Raw genomic sequence first — 27,891 nt, 5'->3', positions numbered from 1 at the left:
AGGTCTTCCTTGTTCTCTTATCAGGCTGGTGACTCTGCCTTTCTTCTTCCTAGCATTCTCTGTGCCTAGAAATCCTGCCAAGGTATTGGCTGTTGGCTTTTTATTAAACCAATCAGAGAGACACATCTTCACAGTGTACAAAAAGATCATTCCACCACAGAAGTGGAATGAACAGTCGTTTCCTGGAAGGACTTAGACCTTGAAGAAACCATTGTAGAAAAGAGTGGTTGTTCTCTATGGCGTCCCTTTCTGAAAGAGAGGCACAGCCTTTGCATGACGTTCCTGGCACACCTGGATATCGGGAATCATTGGGTGCTGCGAACAGAACACAATTAGGTCTCGTGGGGGGGGGGGTGATGTTTTCCTTCGGAAACTTATAGATTAGATCAGGGGCTTTGGAATGAGGAATTCATTTCAAGCAAGAAAGCTTGGTGTCACAGTCAACAAATACGCCTTTGCACGGCTGTTGAAACCGTTCCTCTCTGCTGCCTCTGAGCTTGAATGACACCTCCTATGCCTTTGCAGGGCTGTTGAAACTGTTCCTCTCTGCTGCCTCTGAGCCTGAATGACACCTTGGAGTGACCCTCTTTGTTTTTCTTTGATCATCCCGAGCAACACGGAACACCTTACACTCCCACAGTGGAAACAACCCAGTATAGATTGTTCAATGGTCCCTTCATGGGGAAAAATTAAAACAGATCGGCCGCTCGTTCCGAACAAAGGCAGCTGGGACCTCCAGCGCCAGAGTGCTGTCCCGAGGCTAACTTCCTTATTACGTGATGAACTTCCGTCACTCATCGCGTGGATGACATCGTCCTCTTCTGCTCATCTGATCAACACTTAAATGAGTGCTTAACTTTCATGAGAAATTAACTAAAAGAGCAAAATTTAACATTTCGGGCCACATCAGTTGGGTTTGTCTCCGCCCTCCAGGTTGCTTTCTGGAGATTCTCAGCTAACCGCTCTAAGGTTGACACCTGAAGCCCAGCGGGTGTTTGTAAATACGCAGACGCTAGAGCAGTGGCTCACATGGTTAATTCCTTACTTCCGCATCAATTATCCTTTCTTTCTGTAGGGTTCAGAGGATCTCTACACTATCCGTATGACCAAGACCACACCAGACCATTCCCTTGGCCCTTTAGATAACACATGCAGCTTATCTGCGAACCCATCTTCATGGAAGAAGTGACATGTGCTTTGAGAAGTTTTGATAGAATTGTGTCTCCTTGTGCACACAGAATTATGTTACACCAGGAAACATTTCCCCAAATTTTACTGTATATAAATCTGCCTAAAATAAACTATTACCCCATGTTCAGACTCTAGAAGTTTGAACCAACACCAGTTACTGGGTTGTGCTGAGCTGACTTCCTTCCTGCCTCTCGGGGTTCTTACTCTGCCTGCCCTGGGGTTTGCTGAAACCCCATATGAGTGTGGCATACTCGTGTGTTTGTGTGTGTAGTGCAGGCACATATATTTGTGAAAGTGTGCTTTTTGCCTGTGTGCTAGGACCTGAATCAGGTCCTCACGCCCAAAGGTCTTTGAAAGTGTCACTTGCAGCCACATTTGAGCTATTGTGCCTCCTGGTGCTGCGTGGCTGTAGGGACCCCAGCATTATTCACAGGTTAGTTAAAAACTTACCAGTCCCAGCTACCCCAACAGGACCCGTCTCAGGACACAGGGTTTGGCAAAATGTTGCCGGAGCTGACAGTTCTTCACTGTTCCAGTCTGTACACCTGTAAATCTGGCACTTGGAAGGTGGAGGTGGGACTAGGGTTCAAGGCTAGCCTCAGCTATACAGTGACTTCAAGGACAGGCTGGGCTACAATTCATGCAACTATAGCCAGCTGGTTTCTGTTTTTTTCCTCCTTCCTTCCTTCTCTCTTTCTTTCCTTTCTGTGAAAGGGATTATCTGCATAGTTCTGGCTTTCCTAGAACTTGCCCTGTAGACCAGGCTAGCCTCGAACTCACAGAGATCCGCCTGCCCCTGCCTCACAAGAGAACTAGGACTAAAGGCGTGCGCCACCAGGATTGGCTAATGATTTCTTGTGTGTTTTAAATAAAGATGTTAAAAAGTAAACATTGGAAAAAAGACAAATGGTGCTGGGGAAACGGTGTCCACCGCGGAGAACTAAACTCAATCCCTTTATCTCACCCTGAACAGAAACCAAATCCAAATGCACCATGGACCTTAACGTAGGTGTGGGATCGGGGACTGCTGAGCAGACTGTACGGAAGACATTGTAAGATCTAGGCACAGTGTGCGGTGGACTTAGGAGGCAGAGGCAGGAGGATTTCTGTGAGTTCTGGACACCAGACCTACATCGAGACGCTGTTTCAAAGAAAAAAAAAAACTAAACAGAAAAACAACAACCCAGTCAATAAATGGTCTCACAAAACGAACACACAGTTCTCCAAAGATGGAAAACAAATGGTGATATAGATACGAAAAAAAAATGTCTGTCTTAGTTTAGGGTGTCTACTGCTGTCAAGAGACACCATGACCAAGACAGCTCTTATAAGGAAACACTGGAGCTGGCTTACTGTTTCAGAGGTTGGTCCATTATCATCATGGCAGGAAGCATGTTGGTGTGCAGGCAGACATGGTGCCGGAGAAGGTGCCGAGAGTTCTACGTCTGAATCAACAGTGATGCTGGGTTGACCTTGAGCATTTGAACCTCAGAGCCCATCTGCGGTGACGGGGACGCACCCACTCCAGAAGTTGTTGGTTGTTTATTACTCTTTACTTTGGTCTTTTGGGGCCCACCATCCAACTCCCAAATAAATACACACGGAGACTTATTACTTATAAATGCCCAGCCTTAGCTTGGCTTATTTCCAGTCAGCTTTGCTTAACTTCAATTATCCCATCTTCCTTTTGCCTCTGGGCTTTTCCCTTTTCCTCCTTCTGTATACCGTTCTTTCACTTACTCCGTGGCTGGCGGGGTAGCGGGTGGCTGGCTGGGTAGCCTCTCACCTTCTTCTTGCTCCTCGATTCTCTCTCCCCAGATTTCTCCTCCTATTTATTTTCTCTGCCTGCCAGCCCCGCCTATCCTTGCTCCTGCCTTGCTATTGGCTGTTCAGCTCTTTATTAGACCATCAGGTGTTTTAGACAGGCACAGTAACACAGTTTCACAGGGTTAAACAAATGCAACAGAAAAGAACGCAACACATCTTTGCATCATTAAAGAAATACTCCACAGCATAAACAAACATAACACATCTTAAAATAATATTGCACAACACCAACAGGTTCACATTTCCTAACAGTGCCAAGCCCTATGAGCCTGCAGGGGCCATTTTCATTCAAACTACCACCATGTCTGACCTCATTAGCTCCCAGGAAAATGCAGGTTAAAAGTATATTGAAGGGCCAGGCCACACACACACACACACTCTATCCCATCCCAGTCAGACAACAAACACTGTCAAGGACGCAAACAATGGAACCTTTACACACCACTGTGTGGATGCAGACTCGTCCCTACATGGTGGGAGTCAGCACACAACTTCCTCCAAAGCTGGAATCCATAGCCCACATGACCTGGCTATGCCATACCTGGGGATTTGTCTGCAAAATTCCAGGTCGCTAGATCACAGAGACACTTGCATGCTGGTGTTTACTGCAGCCTGCACACAATAACTCAGACACGGAACCGTCTTGGGTGTGCGCCCACAGAGGAGTGGGTAAGAAAAGGTGGTACACACACAGGGGATTTTTCAGCCACAAGGGAAAACAAGGTTCCACCATTTGCAGGAAAATGGATACAAGTGGAAAGAATCATATTAAATAAATTGAGTTAGATTCAGAAAGACAAATACATTTTCTTTCATTTGTTGTTCACAGATTTTTATATGGTTAAATAAAACAATGTCTGCAATTAAAACATAAATCAGAATGATGTCCCGGGAGAATCAAGGAGACTAACGGATTGAGAGGAGAGGGGAGGGGGGTGGGGTATGTTTACGCTTGAAAACAAATAAGTTAGAATAAATTAGTAAGATCATTCTTGCTTACATAGTAAGCTTGAGGCTAGCCTGGGCTATATAAAACTCTGTCTCAAAAATACATACAAAACTATATAGCTTTTAAAAATAAATAAATCTTCTTCACTTTATCAAAAGGGAGACTGAGAAGGGTGTGGTGCCTCAAGCCTTTAACCCCAGCATTTGGGAGGTAGAGGCTGACGGATCTCTGTGAGTTTGAGCCTAGCCTTGGCTACATAGTGAGACCTTGGCAAGAGAGTGGAGAGCCCTGAATGACTCAATCGCTAAAGAGATCCTGGTGTTGAATCTCAGTGGCCGAAGTCTTTCAGCTCCTTGACCGTTCTACACGGTCCAACATGAGGTAGAGGATTTATCTTACTCACGGAAAGACTTCGGCTTTTGTCCCAGTTTCTCAATCCCTCAAGCCTGTTTGTTTGCTTGTCTGTGTATACACAGGTTTTACTCTGTAGCCCAGGCTAGACTCAAGCTTGCATTTGTCCTCCTGCTGGAATGACGGTGTGGGCCACCACACTGGGCTCCACGAGTGCTTTCTGACAATGTAGAATTTACTAGGGTCCTGGGAGACCCCCGAACATTTGGCAATCACCACACTGGGCAGTCAGTCTCTCTGGAGGCTTCTTCATCTGTCTGTGGGGTTCCAGTTGTTGAAGCTTCAAGTTCTTTGGTCATGGGAATTAATGTTGTTCATCTCTATGTCCTGGGTAGAGTTGATGTTGTTGTTCACAGGTGAATACTGGAAGGGGACATCAAACATCAGTCGGGGCCTCTCTCAGATAAACAATTTTCCCAGTGAAGTGTTCAAAGAGCACTTTGGCTTCTAAGCCCTGGCCACAGGCAGGGCTTAGGAGATAGGCATGTCTCATGACCTCAGCACTCTGGAGTCTGAGGCAGGAGGATCATGAGTTAGAGGCTATCCTAGGTTACACAGTGAGATGTCTCAAAAAATTAAGTGATTTTGATGTAACGGCACATGCCCGTAATCCCACCATTGGAGAGATAGAGATGGGTAGGCTGAGAGGCTAAGGCCAGCCTTGGCCAGACAGTGAATTCAAAGGATGGCCTGATCTCAAAAACCTAAAAAGCAGGGGCTGAAGAGATGGCCCAGAGGTTAAGAGCACTGGCTGATCTTCTAGAGGCCCTGAGTTCAATTCCCAGCAACCACATGGTGGCTCACAACCATCTGTAATGAGATCTGGCGCCCTCTTTTGGCCTGCAGGCATACGTGCAGACAGAATGCTGTGTACATAATAAATAAATAAATCTCCCCCAAAGAATCCCAGCACTCAGGAGGCAGAGGCAGGCAGATCTCTGTGAATTGAGGCCAGCCCAGTTTACAGAGCAAGTCACAGGTCAGCCAGGAGAACATGAGAAACTGTCTCAACCCCACCCCAAGCCTAAAAAAGTGCAGAAAGCAGAAAACAACAATAAAAGCCTGAGTGGGTTGTGTGTGCATGGTCCCAATATCCCCTCCAGAGACACACTCAGCACAACCCAGGCCCCTCCCACCAGAGCCCATTCCCCGAAGTCTCCACTGCCTCCCAGTGGTCCATAAGCTGGAAACCTGGAAAGCCCCGGCTTCCCGATACCTTGAGAGAGTCCCAGAAAACAAAGAGGACCGTGGTCCACCCAGACCCTGTATTCCTCCCTGTGCCTCTGTACTTACCACCACCTCTGCTGAGGGCCTGGAATCGGACTTGGAATCAGACCTGGGCCGCCGAGATCGAACTGGAGAAACGGGAGAACTTGTCAGAGAGAAAGAGATTCTGGGAATCGTGGGAAGGGGGCGTCTAGGCTGGGAATCCTGGGAAGAGGGTGTCTAGGCTGGGAATAGTGGGAAGGGGGCGTCTAGGCTGGGAATTGTGGGAAGGGGGCGTCTAGGCTGGGAATTGTGGGAAGGGACGTCTAGGCTGGGAATCATGGGAAGGGGGCGTCTAGGCTGGGAATCGTGGGAAGAGGGCGTCTAGGCTGGGAATCATGGAAGAGGCGTCTAGGACTCTGGGAATTGTGGGAAGAGGGCGTCGTCTAGACTAGAATGGTCAATCCTCTTCTGCCTCTGCACTGATGCAGGACAGGGAGGAGCCAGGGAAGTAGCACACACTTTAGAGGTAGACCAGTAATTCAGGGTCATCTCGGGCTACATAAAGAATTTGAGGTCAACCTAGATTTACATGAGAGCCAGTCTCAACAAAACAAAACAAAAGAGGCCAAAAAGATGGCTCAGTGATTAAGCACACTGGCTCCTCTGGGACCTGGATTCAATTCCCAGCACCCACATGTCAGCTCCAGGGGACCAGACGCCTTCTTCTGGCTGTGGGAACTGCATGAATGAGCTGCGCAGACAGACACACAGACAGAAAACACCCATGCAAGCTGACAAAAGAAAACATAAAGCCAGGCATGGTGGTGCACACCTTCAACCCCAGCACTTAGGACACAGAGGCAGGGGGATCTCTGTGAGTTCAGAGTACCCTGACTTATGTACTGGATTCCGGTCAGCTGGGGCTACAGAGTAAGACCCTGTCTCAAAACCAAAATTATTTACTCAAGGGCCCAAATTCCATCTCTGTTCTTTAGTGCTGGCGTGACCTTGGGCCTAGTGACTTAACTTCTTGGTGTCTCAGTTCCCTCAGCTATAGCAGGGGTTAAAAGGACAAAAACCTCCTTTGTGATAAGGGAATTGAAGACACGGGAGATATAGCTGAGAACAATGCAGACAACCCGGCCTCTCTGGGGCATTAATGATGATGACGATAATCATTGTAGCTAATGTATTCCCAGTGCGTGATTCCCATACAGCAAGTGCTGTGCTAACCATGTTATCTGCATTGGCATGTGTCATTCCACCCTTTTTACAGATGAGGAAACTCAGTCACAGAGATGAAGTCACCCCTCAACCACTGACATAATGAGGCCCCACCACCAAAAGCATGCGGTCAGCTTTTCATCAACACCATTTAAGTGTTTTGTGGCAGGACCTCTTAAAAGACCTGCAAGATTTTGCAGCCAAAGCTGAGTCAGGAAGCCTCTCTTAAATGAGAGCGCTTTCCTCTAGCAAGCAGAGCCCACCCGAGAAAGTGCTGCTATCAATAAGCCATGCTTTATTCTTTTCTGTCTAGAATACTTCCCAAGCTCTCTCAGGCTTTATGTGGACGCAGTTCCCCACGTTGGGCACCGTTTGTTGCACTAAAACAGGGGCTATAGTGCAGGTCTATCTTGGAGGAGTGGGCTCTGCCATGTAGCCCAGGCTGGCTTCCAATTCACAATCTTCCTGCCTCTACCTCCCAAGTGCTGGGATGACAGAGGCCCGTGTCACCACACCCATCTTAGAGTATGGCTTTTGAATGCCACCCAAAAAAGCCCGTGTTTTAAAGGTTTAGATTCAAGGCGTCAAGAGGTGGTGAACTGTAGGAACAGAGCCTACCATGAGGAAGGTAGGTCACTGGAGTGGGACCCTGAAGGAATTATTGGGACCCTGATATATTCATTCTCTTCCCTAGCCTCTCCTTGTTGTTGTTGTTTTGTTTATGTTTTGTTTTCTGTTCCCTGACCTGTGTACCGGAGGCTATCCTTGACCCTGACAGTCCCTGCCAAGCCCTCTGTGCTCACAGTTCACTAGAAGAGAGACTCAGTGATCACAAGGACTGAGGAAAGCTGGCCTGGGTGAGACTGAAGGCGGCAGGGTTGTTTCGTGACTGAGGGAGAAAGCCAGTCATGAAGCAGGGCCTTCTATGACTGATGGGCCACTCTGCATCTCTGTGGCTGCAAAGGCCGGCCAGTGTCAGCATGTCCCTTCCTGTACACAACACAGGCTCCTGTGCAGACTTTAGCGGCACTCAGAACCAGTGCTTAGAAAAGTGAGGGGTTGAGGGCGTGGCTCAGTGGTAGAGCCCCCGCCTAGAATCCCCCAGTGAGGGGATAGGGTGTGGCTCAGTGGTAGAGACCCTGCCTAGAACCCCCCAGTGAGGGGCTGGGGGCTGCACATAACCGGGACTCCTTTGCAGTGGCCTTGAAGCGGGTGAGAGAATGTACCAAGGAAGAAGAGACTCACAATAACACCAGAGTCCTGCTAAGATGCCAATGCCGATGGCAATGCAGATGCCGATGATGGCAGCCCAGCTTAGGCCTGATGACATAGGCTCTGGAAAATAAATGGACGAGCAGGTGAGAAGTTACTCAGCTTTCAAGTTAACCCTGCATTTTTGAAACAACCTTCCATTTTCTGTGGGGAACCCCATCTTCCTCAGTCTACAGTGTCCAGGTGTTGGCCACATTTTACGATCCCTACAGGGGGATGTTTGTTTGAGATGGGGGCTCCCGTAGCATAGGCTGGCGGCAAACTTGCTCTGTGACCAAGGATAACCCCATGTACCCATTTCTCCTCCCACTCTCTCTCCCATGCACTGTGATTACAGGCGTGCACCACAACCAGGTGTGAACCAGGTAAATGGGGTACTACAGCTTGAACCCAGGACCTCCTGCATGCTATGCAAGCAACTGGGATTTCCTTTTTCTTTTTTCACACTAGCCTGGTCAATCGGGACATCCCATTCTCGCTGTCTAGCCTGGTCAATCAGGACATCCCACTCTCCCTGTCTAGCCTGGGAAGACCCTGCCTGATATTTAACCCAGCATAAAAAAGGCAGAATTAGGCAATTAGCCCAGGCTGGCCCCAAACTGTCTTTCTCATTGCTTTAGCCTTCCGAGTACTGAGATTATTGGTGTGCGCTCCCACACCTGGCGTCAGAGATCAGAGATGTAAAGAAGGGGCTGGAGAGATGGCTCAGAGCTTAAGAACATTGACTGCTTGCTCTTCCAGAGGTCATGAGTTCGATTCCCAGCACCCAAGTGGTAGCTCACAACCATCTGTAATGAGATCTGATTGCAGGCAGAACACTGTATTGATAATAATAAATCTTAAAAAAGAGAGATGTAAAGAGAATTCCTGGGTGACATGGGTCTAGCACCTGGATCTAACCAGAACTGAAGCTGTGTTTTCAACAAATTATCATTTTTTCCAATTAAAAAATACGACTGTTTATGTGTGTGCGTTGCATATGTGTGCACACGTGCCGGCCATGGTGGGTATAAGTGCAGGACAGAAGAAAACTGTGGAAGTCGGGTGTCTCCTTCCACCAAGTGTGCCAAGGACTGAGCTCAGGTCAGGCTTGGCAGCAGGCACCTTTGGCCCCTGAGTCATCCCTGTGCGACCGGACCGCCCTTTCAGTCTTTGTAGCCGGTAGTTATGTCCAGTACGCTTGGAGAGGGCTTTCCGAGTCCTCAGGTCAGAGGTATCCCACACCCGTCCTAGCCGGGGCTGGTGAAATCTGTGACCTATGACCTGCCGTCATTCAGCCACACGCACACCCAGCTCCCATCCCTGGGGGCCATCCTGCTGTACCCTTCCCTCCTGGTCTGAGAACAGCTCACCTTTAACGTGGACGGTTACTTGGTTCTGCCCGGAACCTAGGGCATTGGTGACATTGCAGACGAAGGTCACGTTATTGATAGTGGTCTTGTTCACCTTGTGGATTAGGAGCCGATTGCCCTGGGCCTCAGTGTTGTTGGGCAGAGGACCCGTAGTCCTGGAGGAGACAAGATGGTGAGCAGGCAGCCTCTGCTGATGGGGCATCCACAGTATGTCAGGGACACGGACCAGCTCTAGCCACATACAGGCTACAGGCGGACCGCACTGGTCGCATCTTCATGCTCCCAGGCTCTGGTTTCCTCTTCGTCTGTGGCTGTTCCCCCATATAGCCACAAGAGGGCGCGCACGAACCCAATTCCACTTCCCAGAGCCAGGCCTCGGGCAGAGCAAACCCGTGATGCTCCCCCTCTTTACCAGTGCCCTCAGCACTCTCTCCTTCGCCTCCCTGTGCAGTCACATGGACCTCCTGCCCCACGCACCAACACCCCACTTAGGTCTTTTTAGAAGCAACAGCTGATGGACAGAAATGCATTTGTAAATGTCGTTCTCTCTACCCACAATGCCTTCCTCCAGGTGCAGAGAGCTCTGCCTGATCCACCCCTGTGATCTCGCCCCACTGTTTCTACTGCGAAGCACCCCCCTTTCCCTAATCCCCACCCTTGTTTGATCTATAGCAGACATTTCTCAGACTTTCTTTATAACTCTATCTTGCTTGGTGAGGCCCAGAGCTTAGACTTTGGCCAACATTAGTCACCGCATAGGGTTGAAGGACGGCCCAAGCCCCGAGAACACATCCCAGCAGGGAGGGGAGGGCGTGGGAGTGTGGAGTCCTGAACCCTCTACGGAAGCGAGGAGGAAACACAACCACCCATCTGGTCTTACAGCCTCAGCTGTGGCGTTTGGGAAATCCTCCTGCCTCAGCCACTCAAGCACCGAGGCACCTCTATGCGCTGTGCCCCACCATCACCCTTTTTTTCTTTTGTACTGAGGCTAGAACCCATACTAAATAACCACTAATCAAAGAGCCAAACTCGCAGCCCCTCACTGGGGGATTCTAGGCAGGTGCTCTCCCCATCAATCAAGTTCCCAGTTCTAATGTTGCCAAATCTTTGATGTTAGTTCCTTCCTCTGGAAACTGGTACCCAGAGACCGACTAATGTGGTCTGGTCACCAACCACCAGGGCATGACCACATGGTTAACATATAAAAATGGTCACCTTATCCCACAATACAGACTGGTTTGTTTTATTTTTATAATGACTCCCACCATGTAGCTCTGGCTGGCCTAGAATTTGCTTTGTAGACTGGGCTGGCCTTGAACTCAGAGACCCACATGCCTCTGCCTGTGAAGTGCCGGGCACCGCCACACCTGGCCCCAAGGACTGCTTAAGTAATTGATGACACATACAGAAAAGACTCTAACGACATCAAACTACGGACAGGGTCTGGTGGTGACCCCAGGAATCCTAGCAAGCAGGAGGCTGAGGCAAAAGGGTCTTCAAGTTCTGGGCCACACCCTTAGCTCTAGACCTTGGGGACAGGGAGCAGGAGGGCTGCAGCAAGTTCAAGGCCAGCCATGTTGCGGTCTGCATAGAAACTGTCTCAAAAAGCCAAAAATGGGGCCTGATGACCCGAGGCCGAGCCCCAGGACACACATGTTGGAAAGAGAGAACCGGCTCCTGCGAGTTGTCCTTAGATCTCCACATGTGCACTGTGGCACTGGGGACCTACTCCCAGTAAAATAAACGAATAAATGTAGTAATTTCCCAAAACATCAAATTAGGAGAAGTGAAATATTAGTGGGAGAATCCTTGAGGTTGGATTTTGGGTTTTTTGAGCGCTCATTTGGAAAATTCCTGTGACTGTATATTTGAAAATTTCTCTACCAAGATGTTGGAGGAAACAGAGTTGTGAAACTAAGTGCTTTTAAAAAAATATTTTTAAGATGGACGAAAATGTGTGGAAATTGCCCCTTGGTGGAAAAATTATAGCTGCTGGGAGCCAGAGCAAAAGATAGGGGCAGGGGCAGGCATGTGTATGTGTGTGTGTGTCTGTGTGTCTGTGTGTGTGACTAACCAAACACAGTAGAAGCTGTTTTGGGGCATGGGTGGCTGTATCTGAGTACACACACTGTTTTTGCTTCGAATGGAACTGTTTGGAAGTTCTAGAATGGTTCAGCCAAATTATTTTTTTAAAAAAAGAAGTCTAATAAAAATATGTTATTTATACATTTGGGCAGGTGGCGGAGAGCTTGCTAGAATCCCCCAGTGAGGGGCTGCGGTGGGGTGTGGCTCAGTAGTTAAGTATTTTCCTAGAGTGTATGACCCTGGATTCCAGCCTCCACTGAAGAAAGTCACACTTTTCTTGCATGTATGTTCATATGAGAGCAGCCTGCATGGATGTTCATGTGAGCGTGTTATAAACAGAGATGAGGTTTTTATTCATGTGGGTGCTGGCATCAGTCTCAGGTCCTCATGTGTGTACAGCAAGCACTTTCTCAACCGACCGAGCCATCTCCAACACCCTCAGCCTCCAATCTGGAGCTTTCACAGCTCTGGGGCTAACTTCCTGCTCTGCACACCGGGATGACTGGCAGGCTTCAGGGGCGGGGCAGTCAGGAACCCACGTCTGGGGGTTAGTCAGACATCTTTGCTTCTGTCCCGTGAGGGCTCACCCAGGGACTTACCAGTATTAAGCCATTGTCCCAGCACTTTGTGACCTTCAACCTGCACAGAGATGGGGAATCCCTAGGGGTGTGGTATAAAAAAAATCCCAGGAGAGCTAGTGGCCATGGCCTGGATCAGCTCACCTCAGAAAATCCCAGTCACAAGAAGAAATTTTTACTGGGAATATAGAATGATTCTACCTGTTTTGATATTTTTAAAAATTTATTTATATTTTATGTTCATTGGTTTTTTTATCTGTCTGTATGTCTGTGTGAGGGTATCAGATCCCCTGGAACTGAAGTTGTGAGCTGCCATGTGGGTGCTGGGAGTTGAACCCGGAGAGCAGCCAGTGCTCTTAACCTCTGAGCCATCTCTCCTACCACTATTCATTCAGGGTCTCACCAGGTAGTCCTGGCTGTCCTGGAACTCATTCCATAGACCAGGCCGGCGTCAAACTCACAGAGATCCACCTGCCTCTGCCACCCGAGTGCTGGGATTGAAGGTGTGCGCCACCACCACGCCCAATTCTATTTTTATTGCTCCTGTATTCTCACCAATCTCTGACGTGTGGCTTCTGAGCGTAGCCCTCCTCCCGCACAGCCAGCCCCAGGTCCCCTCACTCAGAGCTCCATCTATAGCTGGTGGGCTCTGAGCACAGCCCTCCTCCCGCACAGCCAGCCCCAGGTCCCCTCACTCAGAGTTCCATCTATAGCTGGTGGGCTCTGAGCGCAGCCCTCCTCCCGCACAGCCAGCCCCAGGTCCCCTCACTCAGAGCTCCATCTATAGCTGGTGGGCTCTGAGCGCAGCCCTCCTTCCACACAGCCAGCCCCAGGTCCCCTCACTCAGAGCTCCATCTACAGCTGGTGGGCTCTGAGCGCAGCCCTCCTCCCGCACAGCCAGCCCCAGGTCCCCTCACTCAGAGCTCCATCTACAGCTGGTGGGCTCTGAGCGCGGCCCTCCTCCCGCACAGCCAGCCCCAGGTCCCCTCACTCAGAGCTCCATCTATAGCTGGTGGGCTCTGAGCACAGCCCTCCTCCCGCACAGCCAGCCCCAGGTCCCCTCACTCAGAGCTCCATCTATAGCTGGTGGGCTCTGAGCGCAGCCCTCCTCCCGCACAGCCAGCCCCAGGTCCCCTCACTCAGAGTTCCATCTATAGCTGGTGGGCTCTGAGCGCAGCCCTCCTTCCACACAGCCAGCCCCAGGTCCCCTCACTCAGAGCTCCATCTACAGCTGGTGGGCTCTGAGCGCAGCCCTCCTCCCGCACAGCCAGCCCCAGGTCCCCTCACTCAGAGCTCCATCTACAGCTGGTGGGCTCTGAGCGCAGCCCTCCTCCCGCACAGCCAGCCCCAGGTCCCCTCACTCAGAGCTCCATCTATAGCTGGTGGGCTCTGAGCGCAGCCCTCCTCCCGCACAGCCAGCCCCAGGTCCCCTCAGAGCTCCATCTATAGCTGGTGGGCTCTGAGCGCAGCCCTCCTCCCACACAGCCAGCCCCAGGTCCCCTCACTCAGAGCTCCATCTATAGCTGGTGGGCTCTGAGCACAGCCCTCCTCCCGCACAGCCAGCCCCAGGTCCCCTCATTCAGAGCTCCATCTATAGCTGGTGGGCTCTGAGCGCAGCACTCCTCCCGCACAGCCAGCCCCAGGTCCCCTCACTCAGAGTTCCATCTATAGCTGGTGGGCTCTGAGCACAGCCCTCCTCCCGCACAGCCAGCCTCAGGTCCCCTCACTCACGTGCTCCATTCATAGTCAGTGGGCTCTGGTTTGCTTCGCACATCACAGGACAGGGCCACATCAGTAAGACCCTCAGGCCATGCTTCGTCATAGCCAGAGATGGACACTTCAGGTGGATCTGGAGAGAACGGACATGAAGGCTGAGATCTGGACAGTGTCTGAGGGCTTTCTGAGCAGGAACAGCTTGGCACTTTGGGCATTAGCCCAGGGCATCGTTAGTCAGGGGGACACGAAGAGGACTTCCCACAGATCCTTTCTTTAAGTGTGTTTCCCAAAACAGCCCCTGGCTCATCCTGGGTGTCCTGTGTGTAAAGACTTTTTTGGACACCCCAAACACCCAGGAGCACATTCAAGGCTCCGAGAAATCCTGGGAGAGAGAGCCCAGGGTAGGCAATGGCGGGAAGGAAGGTGTGTAGGATGTCTCAAGACCGTGTATAGGAGTCAGGTATTAATCGTAGCACTTGGGAGGCTGAGGCAGGAGATCATGAGTTCGAGGGCAGCCTGGCTTATATTGGGAGATCCTATCTCACTCAACTCCTCCCCTGAAAAGTGATCTTGCATTGATACTGCTGATGGGCTTGGTAGAGACAGAATATGGGACCGTAAATTATTGAGTAGGGGCATAGTTCATAGCTGGTTTCTAGGAACCAAGGCCAAAGATATTAGGGGGCAATATTAAGGTAAAGCTAGGAAGATAGACAGACAGACAGAAAGACAGACAGACAGACAGACAGAATGTGCATGTATGCATGCGTGGGTATGTGTGTAGATAAATCCCCACAGTCCAATATGGTAACCACCAGCCACACAGACTCCCAGGGCTTCATGCCTGGTCTAAGACACACAATTCTGAAGATTTAGTCTGGCAAGAAGAATGTAAAAAGTTTCACCAAGACTGTCTAAGAAATCATTCACACATTAAAGTGATGACCTTGGGCCAGCGACATGGCTCAGGGGGTGCCTGTCACCAGACCTGATGTGAAGCCTCAATTCTTCCTCGGTGGAAGGGGAGAAGTGAAGGGCTGATTTCCACACACGCGCAGTGTATCTCCGTTAGACACGTAAATACATACATACACACAAATAATATTTCCACACATGTGCAGTGTATCTCCCTTAGACACGTAAATACATACACACACACACAAGTAATAAAAATATTAATCTCTTGGAAAAATCCATTACGAGCGTTAACTGAGTTTGGGTTTGTTTCTGAGTGTATCATAGCCCAGGCTGGACTCAAATTCGAATGCTCTGAACTCAGCCTCCCGAGTGTTGGGATTCTACGTGTGCACCATCACACCAGACTTACAGGGTCTCATGTAGCCCAGGCTGGACTTGAATGTACTTCCATCAAGCCCTAGGATGACCTTCAACATCTGGCCTCTGCTTCCTGGGTGCACACTAGAGAAGCAGTCTACCAACTGAGCCAGATCCCCCGGCGTCTTCTAAGGCGCTGAACTAAGACAGTCAAGGTTTCCTGAGGCTGCTTCTGTGGGGGTGAACCTGGCTGGACTCTCTGTGGGTAAGTCTGCAGGTGGCCATGTCGACAAGGCTAGGCAAGGGAGGTGACCCTGGGCATAGAGTGTGAGGCTCCGTCCATACATAAATCACTGCTACCTACATGTGGAGAGAACGCAGACGGCCCAGAGACGAGCCAGTGTAGACAGCACCAGGCCATGTAGACTACCCTGGAGGACCGTGTGAACACTGACCAGGGACTCAGGGTCAAACTGTGGGCGGAGTCAACATAGGCAGTCTACATGGTTGGGATAGTGGAATGTGAACGGGCGGATCGGCATAGACAATGGGGCAAGGGGACCACGCTGGGTAAGCAGTGGGTGACTTAGAAAAGGTAAGCGGGTCCATGTAGCACAGACAATGCCAGCTCTCCAAGCCGGTGGTCTAAAGCATGGGAGCAAATGGTGGATGAATTAGCGTAGAAAGCGGGGAGATGGAGGCGGCCTGGGGCTTGTGCGCATGCGCAGACATACTCACAGGGCACAGAAAGGATCACAAGTAGCAGCTCCGGCTCCGGGGCGCTTTCATGCTTCACGCTGCAGGTGATGTTCTTGCCATCGGCATGTCTCGAGGGCATCGCGGAAAAGAAGCTGGTGACTGTGACGGTGCCTGGCTGGGGCCCTAGCTCCGTAGTTTCACGGGTTTCGGGGGTTTCGGCTCCATTTAGGTCCGAGAGCCAGGAAATTTGCGGCGGAGGGCGACCGCCAGTGGAGATGCACTTAGCTAAGTCCTGCAGCTTCCCGGTAGGAGAAGGCGTCAGGGCCTCTGCAGTGTTTGTAGGTAGGGCTGCAAGATCCATTGAAGACACGTCATTTTACTGGCTGCTCAGTAGCAGGAGGAAGCAAGTGCCTTAACCTTGATTTTTTTTTTTGACAAGATCTCACTGTGTAGCCTTGGTTGAGCTCATGAGCTTCAAACTCCTTGGTGGCAGGAATACAGGTTCCTGCCACTATGCTTGGTGTTGAAGGGACAATTTACAGGCTATGGGCTGGTCAATTTGAAATCCTAGCTCTGGGCTGGCAAGATGGTTCGGTGGATAAGGGTGCTTGCCGCTAAGCTCGACAGCCCGAGTTCAATTCCCAGAACCCACGTGGTAGGACAACTCCTGCACCTTGTTCCCTGACAGCCTCAGGTACATCACCACACTTATGCATAGGCACACAAATAAATAAAATATAATGAAAAAAACAGCCTCAACCCTGCTCCTGAAGAGTCAGATAGATGTAGACAAGTCGGTCTAAGGGAGATAAAATGAGCGTACAGGTCATTGGCCTGTGTGGCGCACACTTTAATCCCAGCGCTTGGGAGGCAGGGGCAGGTGGATCTGTGAGTTCGAGGCCAGCCTGGTCTACAGAGCGAGTTGCAGGACAGCCAGGGCTGTTGTGGTTTGAAAGCACTCTCGGCTTCAGCACCACATCTGCCTGCATGTTGCCATGCTCCCTGTCGTGATGCTAATGGACTGAACCTCTGAACCTGTAAGTGAGTCATCCCAATTAAATATTTCCTTATAAGGGCTGTTGTGGTCAGGGTGTCTCTCACAGCAAAGACAGCTTGTTACACAGAGAAACCTCCGTCTCGAAAAGCCAACCAATCAAACAACAACAATAAAAAAGAATACGCAGGTCAAGCTGTCAGAATGATCTCTGGGAGGGAGCTGGAGAGATGCCTCAACAGTTAAGAGCACTGGCTGCTCTTCCAGAGGATTGGGGTTCAATTCTCAGCACCAACATGGTACTCACAACTAACACCAAAGATTCAACACCCCCTTCTGGCCTCCTCCACATTAGGCACACGTGTGGTGCAAAGACATATATGAAGGAAAACACTCATGTGTGTTATATAGATAGATAACACACACTGCATATATCTACCTATATTGTATATATATGCTGTGAACTGTTTATGTAAAGATATGTTACATTGCTTATGCTGCACTTGTTTAACGATGTAAGGATGTGTGTTCACTCATGTAAAGATCTGTTGCTGTTTCACCTTGCCTACCTAATGCACCTGATTGACTAATAAAAAGCTGAGTGGCCAATAGCTAGGCAGGAGAAAGGATAGGTGGGGCTGGTGGGAAGAGAATAAATAGGAGAATCTAGGCTCGAGAAAAGAAGGAAAAGGAGGAGAAAATGGGGGACATACCTGGGGCAAGAAGCCAGGCAGTCACCAAACAGACAGGAGAAGCAAGAAAGTAAGATTTACAGAAGGAAGGAAAAGTAAAAAGCCCCGAGGCAAAACTTAGATAAGGAGAAAGAAAGGCTAATTTAAATTAAAACAGCTAGCCAGAAACGAGTCTAAGCCAGATTGAGCACTCAACACTAATAGGGTTCTGTGTCTGACTTGGGAGCTGGTTGGTGGCCCAAAAAGATGTGTACATTTAAACACATTAAAAAGAAATGCTCCCCTGGGTGGTGGTGGCGCACACCTTTAGTCCCAGCACTCAAGAGCAGAGACTGGAAGGTCAGGAGGTCAAGGTCATCCTTACGACAGGCTAGCCTGGGCTACCTGGATCCTGCCTGGATCTTTTGACTTAGAGGACACGTCACATCCCAAGGGTGTAACCCAGGCCTCCTCGCTTTTGGCTAGCTCCCTGATGCTCTGGCCCCAGGGTTTCTTCTCCTCCCCCTAACACTTACCGAGCACCCGCAGATGAACACTGCTGCTCCTGCTGCCCGTGGGAAATGTGGCAAACTGACATTCATAGCTGCCTTCATCTTCGGCTCGCAAGTGGGAAATCACCAGAGATGCATTCCAAGGATGCCCGTCCAGCTTGGGGGCCCAGAACATCACCCTTTCTGAGTCTGGGATGCTGGGTCCCTTGGTGGGGTGGAAGACAGCCACGGTAGAGCGGGAGCCATCTGGCTTCTTCTTCATCCAGGTTACTTGGGTGACTGTCACATTCTCAGTAGACATCAGATTACATACCAAGGTGGTAGACTCATTCAAGACGCCAGTCACATTAGTGAGCACCTGCACGGCTACACCGGAAGCTGTGAAACCAGAGGCCTTATTAGTTCAATTCATTTAAAGGTTTATTTGTATGTCAATTTGCCAGCATGTATGCGTATGTGCCACATGTGTGCAGTGCCTATGGAGTCCAGAAGGGGGCAGCAGATTTCCATCCCCAAACTTGTGTTACAGAGGGTTGTGTGTTTCCATGTGAGAGCTGAGAAAGGAACCCAGGTCCTCTGCAAGACCAGCTAGTGCTCTTAACAGCTGAGTTACCTCTCCAGCTACCTAGTTTACATTCTTATTTATAATAATAATTATTATTATTTGATAGAGTGTCTCAGTATATAGACCAGGCTGGCCTGGAACTCAGAGACCTGCTCACCTCTATCTCGGCCTCCTAAATGCTGGGATTAAAAGTGTACATCACTACCTTGGGCTAGAGGTGCCACTTATGAACGGGGAAATGGAGGCACAGAAGGTTTTGCTAGGGTACCACACAGGCATAAGATGACAAGGTGGCTTCATAGTCATCCCAGTAGGCTCTCTGTGAGACTCTTTCTATCGTTAGCGCAACACACAGTTGGCTCTCAACATTAGTTGAAAACAGTATCAGGCACTCTGGGTGACAAGGATAATGACTTCAGAGTTAAATTCTGGGAATTCAAGCACTGCCATGACGAGCCGTGGGCTCCTCTGCGCAGGGTTGCTCTTACGGCCTCAGTTTCTGCATCTGAAAATGGACTTTCTAATATAGATGTAAACTACCAACGGTCCACCCGTGCCAAGGTTTAAACCCTTAAGCAGGGCACCTTGGCGGGTGGTGGTAGCAAACACCTTTAATCCCAGCACGCAGGAGGCAGAAGGAAATGGATCTCTGTGGATACGAGCCCAGCCTGGTCTACAGAGTGAGTTCCAGGACAGCTAGGGCTACAAAAAGAAACCTTGTCTCGAAAATACAAAGACAAAACAGAGGTGGACCTATATAGCAGTCTTTCTATTCTTCCTTCTTTTCTTTCTCTTTTCGGCACGGTTTCAAAGTAGCCCTGGCTATGCTGGGATTAAGCGCGTGGGCCACCGTCTCCTGACTAATATCTCTGAGTTGCTGCACTCTGTCTGGGTGAGTTGCCTCACTCGGGGCAGTGGCGAACTGCCCGGTCACCCTCCACCCTCTGAAAGAATGGAGCAGGTCCAGAGCTGAGCTCCAGTTGCTATGTGTGGGGACCAAGGTTCTAACCACAGCACCCAGACGTCCCGAGGGGTAGAGCTCTTCACAATTAAATTTAATCTTAGAGTGAGGGGCTGGTTTCAGTCTCCAACACAACTAAAAAATTGAATGAAAGTCGCGGGGCTGCGGGGTGACTTAACTCCACACGTTCTTCATGCATAGGGTGTGGCCGCAAGTGAAGGTGGTACGGACGGGTGAGTCAGAACTTGTGTTGGGGGTGGGAAGGGAGATCGGGGGGGGGGCCTAATGCTGGAGCTTAGGCTAGCTTGGAACTCGGGGCAATCCTCCAGCTTCATCCTCCCCGGTCCTAAGGTGGCCGGTGTGAGCCATTACGCCCAATCTTTCTGGAATCTGTGCCCCGGAATCCAGACCTTAAACTTTGGGGGCGAAGTAGGGATCAGATGGCCCGGGGGGGGGGCAGCAGGAGCACACGGGACCGGGAGCGAGCAGGCCCGGGGGTTACTCACCGGCTTTCGCGCGGTCCGGCAGGAGCAGCAGCAGCAGGCCCGGTAGCAGCAGCCGTGGCGACCAGGCGAGAGGGGTGTGTTGATTCATGGAGTTCGGGAGCCGATTCAGCTCCTCCTTGGTCTACACGGACGGCGAATGTCGAGACTCCGGGATCCCACCTAGCTGCGCTGAGGAGAGTACGTCCGTCAGAACCCGTGCCGGCTAAAGAATAAAAGGGAGTCTGGCTAGAAAAACTTCTGCGCAGGCGCAGAAACCCGCCCCGTGTGGGAGTGTGGGGGCGGGCAGGTCTAAAATTCCAGCACTCAGAAAAAAGCGGCTAGGATCGCTGTGAGTCTGAGGCCCAGCCCGGGCTACATTAGGTGGGTCCGAGCTAGGAGAGACCTTGTCTCAACCAACAATTAAATTAAAAAAAAAGGGGGGGGGGCTGTGGGGGTTCCGGGCGGGGGCGGGGGAGCAAAAGGAAACCCCGGCTGGGAGCCTGCTGTGGAATAAGCCTCAGGACCTGACTCAGACACCTAGTGTTCTATGTAAACCCGTTATCTCAGCGCTTTGGGGACGCCGGCAGGAGGATCAGAAATTCAAGTCATTTTGAACTACGTAGCGAGTTTGAGACCAAACTGGGCCATATGAGATCATCCTAATTTTTTTTAATTAAATAGGATAAATTAATTTATTTTAAAAACAAAAATTAATAAAATAAATATAAATAAAAATAAATTTAATTTAATAGGGGGGACAAAAAGCCTCTAAAATTCCAGAGCTCTGGAGGCAGAGGCAGGTAGATCTGCCGGCTTGGTCCACATAGAGAATTCCAGGCCGGGTAGGACTACTTAGTGTCTAAAAGAATTAGGGTCTCTCATGTCGGGGCATGTTGGCCTCAAACTGGATTCTAGGCCAGTGATTCCCAACCTTCCTAATGCTGAGACGCCTTTAATACAGTTCCTCATGTTGTGGTGATCCCTAACCACAAAATTATTTTCGTTGGTACTTCATAACTATAATTTTGCTACTGTTATGAATTGCAATGTAAATATCTGATTTGCAAGATCTGATATGCGACTCCCAAAGGGGTGGCAACCCCTCCACCACCACCCCCTCCCCGCAGTGCAGGAATGACGGAATGACTGGGGTGCGCACAAAGCCCGCTCTGAGTTAATTTCTGAATGGAATCTGAGGGCAAGCCTCCTGGAAATCTCTGGATTTTTTTTGAGTCCTTCTGTGGTATTTCCACACTAAGATTCTGTGGCCCCTGTGTTCCTCCTTTGACCATGCTGTCCTGACAATGGGGTTCCCCTTCCTCCGGGTCTCCCCATTGCTATGGCAGAGGCAGGCAGCCCAGTCTGATCTACTTAGCTAGTTCCGGGACAGCCAGGACTACACTAAGAAACCCGTCTTGGAAACTGTCCTCCGGGCCAAAGGGAAAAGTTCCCCCACTCCCCCTCTCCTGTAAGCAAACATAAGCTTTTCTTCTAGTCCTTTCCCACACAAAGGCTGCTCTGCCACTGGGTCTCTGGCCCTTTGTCTTTCTTTCTGGCCAGCCTCACAGTTTTTGAGCTCACTGAAGTGAAAGAAGAGACGGAAAAGTCAGTCAGTTTCTCAGGAAAGCTGACACCAACCATGACGTTTTTATTTATTTATTTTTTTTGCTGTTCTTTAGCATCTGTTTCCAAATTTGATATATTCTTTTTATTTTTTTTTTTTTGGTTTTTCGAGACAGGGTTTCTCTGTGGCTTTGGAGCCTGTCCTGGAACTAGCTCTGTAGACCAGGCTGGTCTCGAACTCACAGAGATCTGCTTGCCTCTGTCTCCCGAGTGCTGGGATTAAAGGCGCAAATTTGGTATATTCTACAACTGCTTTTCTTTTTTAATGATTTATTTTTATTTTATGTGCATTGGCGTTTTGCCTTCATGTATATCTGTATGAGGGTGTCAGGTCCCCTGGAACTGGAGTTATAGACAGTTGTGAGCTGCCACGTGGGTGCTGGGAGTTGAACCCTGGTCTTCTGGAAGAGCAGTCAGTGCTATTAACCACTGAATCATCTTTCCAGTCTCCTAAAACTTCTTTTCAATGTATGTATGCACTGTGTGTACTTAACTGTGTGTTTATAGTATGTGTGTATGTCGTGTGTATGTGTGTGTGTGGATATGTAGTGTGTATGAATGAAGTGCTTGAGTGTTCCTGAGTGTGTATGTATGTATGTATGTCTTTATGTATGTATAGTGTGTATAAATGAAGTGTGTGTGTATAGTGTGTGTATATGGTGTGTTAGCATTCATGTGTGTGTCATGTGTGATTATGAGTGTATGTAGTGTGTGTGTATTATAGTGTGTATGTGTATGTTCTTGTGTACATACTTTCATACGTGTGTGTGTGTGTGTGTGTGTGTGTGTGTGTGTACAGGCACCCATACATGCCTTGGTACAACCCTCAGGTTCTCTCCCTCCAGCATGTGGGCTCTACGAGCCCAGTCATGAAGCTCCTGAGGGAAGTGCCTGAGACGCCACGATGCCCACTATGCCGCCATGCCCGCTTTTCCAGTTCGAATTGTTTTTCTACATGAGCGGTTTCCACCATTTCTTCCTTAGGTACCCTTTCACTGGTGATACCACAGTGAGAGGCTGCCATTGTCTCTTCAGCTGATGCTTAGGTCTAGGTGGGCTTGGCCAAGCAGGAGTGGGAGCAGTCAGAAGGTGGGTGCATACCTGTTAGCACACAAATGGAGAAATCAAACCAAGCTTGGCAATGCTGACTCTTTTCCGTGGAGGGAAACGGAAAGCCAGGGTATTTTTTTTTTTGATTTTTGAATTTCCCTCAAATACATCTTAATTATAATAACGTCACTATGAAACCTTAAACCGTCTGAGGTAACAAATGTCTTTTTTCTCTCTCTCTCGCATTTCCTCTTATGAATCTCTGTCTCTTTTGACTCCTGAGCCGTGACAGACTTTCTCTCTAAGCTAGCAAGAGAGAGTCTGGGCTTGGTGAGGTGTCTGCCACTGATGGCAGCCTTTGTCCAGGCTATCACTCAAAGCTCTGCTCTTCTCATTCCGTTAGAGGGGTCAGGAGACCAAGGGATCAGTACTACCCTGTGTTTTTCTGGTTGAGCTAATCACAGGTCCATCCAACCGAATGATAAGGCCTTTTTTGGGGTGGGGGCAGGGTTTGAGACAAGATTTCTTTGTAACTTAGGGTTTTTTTTGTTTTTGTTTTTTTCGAGACAGGGTTTCTCTGTAGCTTTTGGAGCCTGTCCTGGAACTAGCTCTTGTAGACCAGGCTGGTCTCGAACTCACAGAGATCCGCCTGCCTCTGTCTTCCGAGTGCTGGGATTAAAGGTGTGCGCCACCTCCGCCTGACTTGGGACTTCTTTATAAGTCTATTGCCAGCCCTATGGTAATCCCCCTGAAGTGACCATCCTGCTGGGGAGGGTGAAAATGCTTCTTCAAAAAAAATCAATTAAATCTATATTGCATTTTATCTATTGTATGTGTGTTCGATTTGAGTGTGGATACGGTGAACAGCTGGAGGTCAGAAGTCAATGAGTGTGAAGGGCACAGTAAAGAAACTGATACAGAAATACCTGCTTCCTGAGTGAAAAGGAAAAAAAATTATTCCAAACTGCCAAGGTTGTCTGCCCCAGGGGAAGCTGGGAGAAGTGAAAGGGGGGTTCTTCTGGGTTCTAAGGGAGTGAGAACCTGGGAGAAAGGGAGCCTATTAGCTGGGGTGGGGGGCTTGGCGGCTAGCCTGGATCAGATGTGTTGATAGTCATGTGTCCCTTTTCCACGAGGCAGGGAGAATGATTCCTATATTAGCAAGCGGGAATCAGCTTCCCAAGTCCCCAAGGGAATGCCGGCTTTTGTCTGTCAGAATTTGGAAAAAGGAATTTCTTCTGATAGTTAATTTGCCAGAGTTGATCCTTCCCTTCCACCACATGGGGCCTGGGGATCGAACCCAGGTCATCAGGCTTGGTTGCAAGTGACACCCCCTCCCCCCAAATGAGCCATGGCTCCAGCCAGAAAGTGCCTCTTAGCCGTGTCAGACTCTATGAGTGGATTGCTCAGAGTCTCAAAACTAGGGCGAGGCCACAGTAAACAGAGGAGGTGGAGGAGAAATAGATCCAGGAGGAAGAAAACGCCAAATAGCATCAAGAACATAAGTATTTCTGAACAATCTAGGAAGCCAGGGACTGGAGAGATGGCGAGGGGGTAACGAGTGCCTTTTGCTTTCCAGAGGACTCCGGTTCCCACATTTATGCTGGCCAGCTCAACTGCTATAGGGTGGTACACGCCTTTAATCCCAGCACTCGGGAGGCAGAGACAGGTGGATCTCTGTGAGTCCCAGGCCAGCCTGGTCTATGCAGTGAATATCAGGCCAACCAGGGCTCCACGGTAGTGGAAACATCAGGTAGGCATGAGTGACAGGTAATCTTGCTAGTCAATATGATACGCCTTGGGAAAGGGAGCCCCAGTTAAGGTATTGCCTTCGTTAGGTTGGCCTGTAGCCATGTCTAGGAGGCATTTTCTTGATTGCTAATGGATGTAGGGGAAATCCAGTCCACTGTGGGCGGCACTGTCCCTTAGGTGTGAACAGTCCACTGTGGGCGGCACTGTCCCTTAGGTGTGAACAGTCCACTGTGGGCGGCACTGTCCCTTAGGTGTGAACAGTCCACTGTGGGCAGCACTGTCCCTTAGGTGTGAACAGTCCACTGTGGGCAGCACTGTCCCTTAGGTGTGAACAGTCCACTGTGGGCGGCACTGTCCCTTAGGTGTGAACAGTCCACTGTGGGCAGCACTGTCCCTTAGGTGTGAACAGTCCACTGTGGGCAGCACTGTCCCTTAGGTGTGAACAGTCCACTGTGGGCGGCACTGTCCCTTAGGCGTGAACAGTCCACTGTGGGCAACACTGTCCCTTAGGCGTGAACAGTCCACTGTGGGCAGCACTGTCCCTTAGGTGTGAACAGTCCACTGTGGGCGGCACTGTCCCTTAGGTGTGAACAGTCCACTGTGGGCGGCACTGTCCCTTAGGTGTGAACAGTCCACTGTGGGCGGCACTGTCCCTTAGGCGTGAACAGTCCACTGTGGGCGGCTGTCCCTTAAGCGTGAACAGTCCACTGTGGGCGGCACTGTCCCTTAGGTGTGAACAGTCCACTGTGGGCGGCACTGTCCCTTAGGTGTGAACAGTCCACTGTGGGCGGCACTGTCCCTTAGGTGTGAACAGTCCACTGTGGGCAGCACTGTCCCTTAGGTGTGAACAGTCCACTGTGGGCGGCACTGTCCCTTAGGTGTGAACAGTCCACTGTGGGCAGCACTGTCCCTTAGGCGTGAACAGTCCACTGTGGGCGGCACTGTCCCTTAGGCGTGAACAGTCCACTATAGGCGGCACTGACCCTTAGGCGTGAGCATGAGCCAGGGAATAAGCTGGTAAGTAGCATTTCTCTGTGGCTTCAGCTCCAGGCTCTTGTCTTGAGTTCCTGCCTTCCCAGGCTGCTTTCGATCGTGGTGTTTTATCACTGCAGCATGAAGCAGACGAGGATGACCAAACAAGGGAGAGCCCTGAGACAGCTCTCAGATGCTATCTGGCGGCATCGTTAGCTTCGGAGTTGGTGCGAATGGGTGATTTGTAAAGATAATGTGTAGCCAGAGGTTCCCTGTGATGCCCAAAAGGAAACTAGAACAGATGTAGATTTGGGCCAGGAATGGCTGCTATTCAGAGGCTGCAGGCGGCTCGTGGTGATTTGGCACAGCATCTGTTACCTTCTAACCCCCTACAATATGAAGTAGTCATGGCCGAAGAATCTTCACGCAGGTGTGGCCTTTTGGCGTTGGGGAATGTCAGTCCCCAGTACAATTTCAGGAGGAAGATCTCTCTTGCCCTTAAAATTGTTTTAAGTGGGGTGAAAATGATAGGGAGAGAATAAAGTATTCCTGGGAGTTTGGCTATGGGTTCCCAAGAAGATCTGTGTTTGAGCATTTCCACAGTAACCATTTACATGATTTGGTGACTGGCTCTCAGTATCCATTTCAGAAGACCGGTAAGAATGTTTGCGTTGTGGAATATTATTGTAAGGTGTGTTACATTTGTTCATGCGGTGGAATATTTGTTCAAGGCTGCAAAGATGTGTTTCTTTGTTTATGCTGCATCTGTTAACTCTGTGAAGCTGTGTTACCTTGCCTGTTTAAAACACCTGGTGGTCTAGCACTGAATGGCCAATAGCCAGGCAGGAGAGAGATAGGAGGGGCTTCCAGGCAGAGAGAATAAATAGGAGGAGAAATCTGAGTGGAGAAAATCAAGAAACGAGAAAAGGAGGAGAGGAGAACCTCAGGGGTCAACCTCCCAGCTAGAGAAAGAAAGGAAGATCTACAGAAATAGAGAAAGGTAAAAGCCCAGAGGCCAAAGATAGATGCTATCATTTAAGTTAAGGAAAGCTGACTAGAAACAAGCCAAGCTAAGACTGAGCATTCATAGGAAGTAATACACCTCCGTGTGTGTGATTTATCTGGGTGCTGGGCCCCCAAAGACTAAAAAGTAAAAACAAAAAACAACCAACAACAGTTTTCAGTCCTATTCTTTTGTAGCCCAGGCTGGTCCCAGACTCCTTATGTAGCTGAGGAAACACCTTGAACCTTTGATACCTCTTTCCCAGTGCTGAGACAGCAGGCAGGCATCGCCACCAGACTGGTCCCTACTCTACTCTACAGTACTGCGTACTGTTTAGCACGCAGGAAATGCTGGGAACCCAGCATTTCCTGCGTGCTAAACAGTTTCTCCACCTACTCCCATTCCCAGCCCTATACTGTTGTATAGCATTCATTTGTGTGTGTGCCCTGTGGTTCACATACGAGGGTCAGAGGACAGCGTGTGGGAATGAGTTCTTGCCTTTGACCATGTGGGCTCTAGGAATCCAACTCAGGTCCACAGGCTTAGAGGCAAGCCCTTGGGCCCACTGAGCCATTCTGACCTCCCTATCAGAGAGTTCTGTACTTCCCTGGGGACTGTGGCTGGCTCTTCTGTGACACAAGCTCTTCAACACAGCGAGCGTTTCAGTCACATCGTGACCCATCTGCCACTCACCACTGGCCCAAGGGGGTTCCTCTGTCTTGAACTCGGCTTTGAAAAACCACTCCGAGGCTGGGTGTGGTTTCAGTTCCAGCACTCAGGAGGCAGAGGCAGGATCTCTGGGAGTTTGAGGCCAGCCTGGTCTACAGAGTGAGTTCCAGGGCAGCCAGAGCTATATATTGAGAGATCCTGTCTCAAAAGAAAGAAAGAAAAAAAAAAAACCACTAACCTGAGCCACAGAAACTTCTTCTGTGTGTGATGGGTAGGCTAGCGACCTAGGTATTTTGTTATAGTCCCTTAATGCTGACCCATACAGTACGTGTGCTTGCTTCTGTGTGCCTCTCTCAAGCCTGTGTTCAGGGCTAGGGAGACGATTCAGTTGGGAAAGCGTTTGCTCTGTGTGCAAACATGATGGGCTGGGTTTGCACTCCAGCACCCGGATAAAACCAAGGAAAGTGGTAAAATGTGCTGGCCCGAGAGACAGTAAGTACACCTACTTCCTACAGATGTGACGGTATCCGTCCTGTGGCTTCCTGAATGGGTGAAAGGGCATGCGAGTTTGTGGCTTTAGATGTTGCCCAGTTGCTGACAGGAGCAGCCTGTGCTGGCAAAGTCAGGTGCTCAAAGTTGCATTAAAGGGCTTTTCTTAAAAAGTTCAGAGGAGTGGGCCAGCGAGTTGGCTCCACAGGTAAAGAAAGATGCTAGCAGTCAGGCCTGACACCTGAGTTCGATTTCCACATAGTGGAAAGAAAGGACAGATTCCTGCAAGTTGCCCTCTGACGCCCACATGCATGCCATGGGACACACACACGTGCGCGTGTGTATATACACACACATACA

The 27,891-nt window shown here is 49.8% G+C and overlaps 1 protein-coding gene across 2 annotated transcripts in view; it reads right to left on the bottom strand.

Annotated features, from left to right (window-relative positions):
- Positions 1-2,804: 2,804 nt before the first annotated feature.
- Positions 2,805-27,891, bottom strand: part of LOC142859322 (poliovirus receptor-like) — a 34,366-nt gene continuing 9,279 nt past the window's right edge. The window contains exons 1-8 of one of the 2 annotated variants that reach the window (XM_075989574.1): positions 19,998-20,232; positions 17,990-18,343; positions 15,828-16,136; positions 13,830-13,947; positions 9,436-9,590; positions 8,057-8,146; positions 5,672-5,733; positions 2,805-4,741 (exon numbers count right to left, since the gene is read on the bottom strand). In XM_075989574.1, coding sequence (XP_075845689.1) covers positions 4,661-4,741; positions 5,672-5,733; positions 8,057-8,146; positions 9,436-9,590; positions 13,830-13,947; positions 15,828-16,136; positions 17,990-18,343; positions 19,998-20,085 — 1,257 coding nt within the window. In that variant the 5' untranslated portion in view covers positions 20,086-20,232 and the 3' untranslated portion in view covers positions 2,805-4,660. Of the gene's footprint in view, positions 4,742-5,671; positions 5,734-8,056; positions 8,147-9,435; positions 9,591-13,829; positions 13,948-15,827; positions 16,137-17,989; positions 18,344-19,997; positions 20,233-27,891 lie in introns of those variants that run through there. The other variant, XM_075989575.1, reaches the window with a different exon arrangement.

This window comes from Microtus pennsylvanicus, chromosome 1 (assembly GCF_037038515.1).
Source record: "Microtus pennsylvanicus isolate mMicPen1 chromosome 1, mMicPen1.hap1, whole genome shotgun sequence".
Classification (NCBI taxonomy): Eukaryota; Metazoa; Chordata; class Mammalia; order Rodentia; family Cricetidae; genus Microtus; species Microtus pennsylvanicus.
Note: the sequence above shows the minus strand (reverse complement) of the source record. Positions and strands in the feature narration are given on the sequence as shown.